The sequence below is a fragment of the Saccostrea echinata genome, unplaced genomic scaffold, assembly GCF_033153115.1.
Source record: "Saccostrea echinata isolate AGI-Se365-2 ecotype Australia unplaced genomic scaffold, CSIRO_AGI_Sech_v1 ptg000016l, whole genome shotgun sequence".
Taxonomy (NCBI): domain Eukaryota; kingdom Metazoa; phylum Mollusca; class Bivalvia; order Ostreida; family Ostreidae; genus Saccostrea; species Saccostrea echinata.
Window position 1 is genome coordinate 15,400,020 of NW_026889765.1, and position 5,914 is coordinate 15,405,933.

The window sequence follows — 5,914 nt, forward strand, 5'->3', positions numbered from 1 at the left end:
GGCCTTACGAGGGACCGAAGGTTTTAGTAATTAGTAAGTTATGCATATTTTTTTTCAGTTTACATGATGATACAGAGTATCAGGTACATCAATGAAAATCTTGCTCAAATTTATGTTATTGTTTAACTTCAAATATATATGTGTCGTAAAAATAGTACTGTCTAATTTTTTAAAAATATTTTTTTTCTAAAGCTTTCTTTAAAATTCTTTTATAAATAAACTCCAAAGGACCTTCTGAATACAATATTTACCGTTTGTATAAAATATTTGGGGGGGGGGGGGGAGACAAGCATAAAGACGGCGTGAGGAGTATCAGCTTCGGCTCATATTTTACATGTAATTGCGCGGTTTTGAACAGAGGAAAATACGAAGTATTTTTAGATTTTCTTACTATAAGTCCGGTTGTAAAAGTCAAGTTCCCGCGAGATATCATCTAGAAGCATCAAAAATGTTTTGATTAAAAGCACTGAATACATTTGCACGAATTCCATTTCAGTGTGATCATCTTAAGCAAACAAAATGGCATGAACCCGTTGCTTTGCCTGTCTCTATATTTGCATCGAATTTTATCCTTAAAAAAAAGGTCATTATTTTTTTTAGACCAGTTTCGGGATGGCCGTGATGTCGATCAATCCTGTTGATTGCACCTAATCTGATTTATATAACAATTTGAATTATCTAGAAATTTCAAATGTATAGTAGATAGCAAGGGAAAAAAATCAATTTTTAAAAACCAACAAACAAAAATTTAATAAGCGAGACTAAATTTAATGTCAGTGGGGAAAACTGGGTTCAAAGACCATCTTTTTCTGTAATTTCTGAAAATTTATTCGGTAAATTATATTGTGGAAAACTAAATGATTTATTTTAATATTTTGATCTCCATTGTTTGACGTTACACTGACCACAGAATTTAAGATAACTTTTTTTCAGGGAAAATTGTACTTTATCGCGGATTAAAATGGTGAGAAATTGGAAAGAGGATCAAACAATTTTTTTCTTTTTCTCTCCTTCGTCCCTCAGAAAACCTGTCTAGTACACGTATCCCGCATGGACATTTAAAAGTTTACATTGACAAAGTGCCATGTAAAAATGTAAGGTCTGTGAATTGATTCTGATATTTATTAAGATAATCCCAGGTATTTAAATATAATTCTTCTGTTGTATCGATTTTGTAGAAGCCCGTACATTATTTATCATGGGTTGCCGCCATCTTTGTTTACATGCCGTAACCAACCACCTCCATGAAACAGAGAATTCACGGACACGTTTTCCAGTTAACATGGAATCCAAATGAATTTTTGAATGCCTAATATTTAAAAGGTAATGTATTTCAGTTATGCTTTTCTGATTCCCAATGGTTGCTTTATGTTTAGGTATCGCATACACAGGTAACAGAGAAATCGATAAGTGTATTTTGATAAGTCTCTATTTTTTTAACCTCGTGTTGAATCCTGTGTTAAAAAAATTATTATCATGCCCTATACATGTGGAGAGATAATTTCCTGATTTAAGAGTTCATAATATACAACTTCTGAGTTACACATTTTTGAAATAAACAAATAGAAACAATCAAGATTTCCTCATCCACTATAAACTTGAGGATATTTGTTGGTAACTTAGATTTTAGAATTATATTTCCGTCTTGTTCTGGCATGTTGACTTCAATCTTCATAACAATACCATTACCTTTTGGTGTACGGGTAAGAGAATATATTTCACATATATATAAATGGATCGATCCAGTTATGCATTCCCCATACGATTTATACCATTTCTGCAAGCCTTTTATGATTATTTTCGTCTTTGAAAGTAGCCAAATTAATGTTCAATACACTAAAAAATCTGTAACTTTTCTTTTACCACTGTTGAAGACAATCATCATTTATTTATTATTTGACAGATTTTATAACGTATAATATATTTTATATTTTTTTAACTGCTCTAAAGCGCTTAACAAATATGTATTAACATAAAATGGTGGACAATTTGCTCTTAATGTAGCATTATTAATGAGATTTAAAAAAAAAATAAAATAAAATAAGTTAAGAAAGTTCAGTTTTTTTTAAAATGTCCTTAAAAACATTTCTAAAAAGGTAAGTTTTAAAATATTTCTGAAAACTAATAAGAGAGTCATACAATGGATTCATATAGAAATCGACCGACCTAATTAAAATCTGACTCTTAGATCCGCGCTGTATGCACTCTGTGTAAGAAGATGCAGATTATATACGAAGCGGATCTGACAAGTCTGATTTTAACTAGTTTTGGAAATTGACCAGTGTTCTCAGTAAGTCCGAGTAAAGACTCCTGTGAATTCAACATCTTTGACACCACATACTAGCATGCTATCCCACCGTAATTAGGTTCAGCAAGTTGAGACTGGACTCCACGTTCTAATTACCATGGATAATTTCGTTGTCATATTTGTCTCAACGTCTTGTATCAATGTGACGTGAAAATTGTAATATTTCTAAATATTTCAAAAAGCATCCTTTGTGACCATAAAAAAAAGAAAACTAAAAAACTTTTCAAAATAAAAATCTCTCATGATGCGAGATTGTTTTAATTGAAACAAATTGAACGATATCTTATGAATGGAAAAAAATGTTTCTTCCCCTAAAATTTCTATGTTAAACAATATAAAAGGTAAGCAAAACGGGTGATTTAAACACAGGTATTGATTTGGTTCACATCATTCACAACGAAGTGGTTTCATACATAATGCATGAATGACCATATCTCAATGATAGGCGAAATCAGTCGTGCAAATATGAAGTTATCACCTCAACTTAGATATTGATCGAATTAAAAAACAATTTCTTGTGCATGATGAATGTATTTTCTGTGTTGTAATTCAAACACGTTTCATTTGTTGAAAATGGCGTGGTAAGTTTTCTGTTCTATTAAGATAAGTAGCCGGGTAAATGAACGCATATTTGTTCTTTTTTTGAAAGTTTTTGTCCACTAAGCATGGTTTATTTTCATTGAAACTAAAATGGGATTTATAAGTCTCCGGACAGGCAAATCAACAAAATTTCATTCAATGTATTCATTTTAGGTACTGCCGTAAAATGGCGGAGAGTCAAGTAATGGAGGATTTCCTTACCGGAAATGATGTACCTAGTAACCTCCCTTACCTGCATCTGTCTTTCTTCGTCCATAGCTTTATTCCACGTCGTTATGTGGAAACCCTTAATCCCACCAAGACTCAGACGGTCGTGGGAAGTTTTGCCGAGGGACTTAGACTTCCGGCTTTTGTGATCTTGAAACCAGATGGAACATTTGCCAAAAAGCACTTGATCAAAGAACCAACTGTAGTTTTCCATCACGTTAAAGATGCTGAGATAGCGCTTCCCTCTGTTACTGATGCAGACTCCTATCATTATGTTATATCAACTGAAAACGTTCACGCTGGGTATTGTCGATTAAAGGTTCTGCAAAATGGCAGTAACGAAAGTGAGGCAGATTTATCTGTAACCAAAAAAGGCATCATTTACCTAGGCAGCAGCTTGTCAAGGAAAAAATTTCAGAGTAAGATTTCTTCGAATAAAAAAGCAATAGATTCTATGTTGGATACCCTCATAAATACCGGAACAGGAAATGGTCTCGATATGAAATTTTCAGATATATTCACGGGAATTCCCGAGGATTCTCTCGATCTCCGCCGCCCATTTACCTCACAAGGACTTCGTGGTGTGTTAGTTAGCGCACGGCAGGTAAAGTTTAAAGAAATACAATCTCAAGAACAAACTGGCCTTATACCGGAAGTAGAACAGTCAGAGGTCATGCATGAACTGGCACTTCACTATCCTGGATGGCCATCACAAGCAGAGGAATGGAGATCAAGAAAACGTCTTCAGAATTGGCCATCAGAGAGCACGATAGAGAAAGTGATGTCCGCTGGCTGCCATATAGTTCCCTCTGCCCACTGTAAAAGCTCCCAATCCGACATCGAATGGAAAATTTCATTTTCTCTTGCCGAGAAGACACTGATAATAGAAGAACTATCCGATTCCCAAAGACAGTGTTTTCTGTTGTTTAATATGCTCTGTGTTCATGTGATATCAGAGGGGATGGTTACTCAACAACACATACGTTCAATCTTCTTTTACGCATGCGAGAACCTGGGAACTAGTCTGTGGTATAAGAACCCAGCTTATTGTGTTCTTTATCTTTTAGACCAGTTGGTAGACGCAATTAAACAAAAATTTCTCCCCGACTACTTTGTCAAAAAGAACAATCTCTTAGATTATTTAACTGATCTTCAGTCTTCTCAATTAGAGAGAAGATTTACCACAATAAGGCGAAGACCTTTGGAAGAACTATTTTCTCTTGCCGAAAATTATACAATTCTGGATATTTTTCCATACAACACAGATGTGAAAAAGATGTTTGCTCAGGTTTTGGTAGACGCAAAGGGATACAAGTCATCTAGCCAAGCACAAAAATCGGTAGAAAGTTTCATGTTAGTGTGCAATGGACTGTGCAATGGATTTTATCATGAATACGGGTTTGATCATTGTGCTGCCATTTTTGAAGACGTCATAGATAATTTTGTTGTCCCGATTTATGGAAAACCTGAGGCGGAGAGACAAAGAGAGTACATCCCTCACCTCTTGAATGAGAAGAACATCGAGTTTAGTAACGTTCTAGAGACTGAAGAAATTTGGAAACCCATCACTTTCTGTCGATTTTTAATCACCAGATACGTAGATGGCAAGAAAGGTGCAGGACTCTATGAGCACCTGGCCTGTCTATACCATGCAGCCTCCTGTGTATTCAAGGCCAACAAACGGGATTTACTACAAAAAGCTGACGCAATGTTTCAGGAAGCAATGAATCGTGAGGGCGAAGGTCATGGCGCAGGTTTATTTGTAGAATATGGCCACTTCCTGTGTTCTTGTGAGAAATATGCAGACGCAATCAAAATCTTACGAAAAGCCGTGGAATCAGAAATAGAAAACCCTACTAGCGTTAACTACTACGGCAAGATGGAATCAATGACAATGGACGAAAATTTAAAAAAGGAAATAAGTGCGACTGGAAGTATTGAACTCTTGTCCATTATTTACGCATATTATTTGTTAATCGAATGCTTTATCCGAATCAAAAAGGAAGGAGACATAATCACCACTGTACAAGATATGGAACAGATGTGTAACCGAGTCAAAGACCCCAGGGCATATGCATTGCTTGGTTACACCCTACAGAAGACAAAGGACAAGGACAAAGCACTAGGTGCATTTAAATGTGCTTTAGACCTAGATCCCAAATACAAACTAGCCAAAGAAAACATTGCAAAGCATAAGAAGAAAAAATAATGATTTATTGTCATATATTAAAAAAAACTTACATACTTCAGCCACTATGATTAGATCGTGATACCTGTGTTCAAATCTGTATTTCAATATTGGATAGAAATAAATTGGTAATCAATTTGTTTTGTTATTGTATAGTCCATATATAACCAGATTATACCTAAGGAGAAAAATAGCTTTTGAATCTTCTTATTAACATATTTGAAGTGATTTCAAGCGAGGGAAAATGTTTGTGCAGCAATGATTGTGAATTATGTTTTAATTCACCAGTTCAACCGAACATATAAATTATTTATTTATTTAAAAAAAAAAACTAAAAACATTTATATATAACATGAGGTCGCATGCGACGGAGCTTAACAAATTGCAAACAGTATACAAAGCAAATCTTTAGTTCGGCTTCTTATTCAAATATCCATATCATTCTACAAAAGCAAAAAAAAAAAAACTCACATAAAGCAGGAATTTCAAAACGTACACATGTACGAAATAAGAATACTAGGAGGGATGGGGGAGCGAAAGTTGTAAAACATGTGGCTGAAGTTTATTGATATTTTTCTGGCCAGTATTAAACCCTATAATTATATAAAAAT

The 5,914-nt window shown here is 34.4% G+C and overlaps 1 protein-coding gene across 1 annotated transcript; it reads left to right on the top strand.

Annotated features, from left to right (window-relative positions):
* The first annotated feature begins 1,175 nt into the window (after window positions 1-1,175).
* Window positions 1,176-5,369, top strand: LOC133188944 (uncharacterized). Its single transcript, XM_061324417.1, has 2 exons — window positions 1,176-1,323; window positions 3,062-5,369. Exon 2 carries the CDS (start codon window positions 3,075-3,077, stop codon window positions 5,322-5,324), a length of 2,250 nt encoding a protein of 749 aa, XP_061180401.1. The 5' UTR covers window positions 1,176-1,323; window positions 3,062-3,074; the 3' UTR covers window positions 5,325-5,369.
* The last annotated feature ends 545 nt before the right edge of the window (window positions 5,370-5,914 follow it).

Bases quoted from the DNA above. Each gene is read 5' to 3' on its own strand.
- LOC133188944 (XM_061324417.1), top strand. From the start codon at position 3,075: ATGGCGGAGAGTCAAGTAATGGAGGATTTCCTTACCGGAAATGATGTA.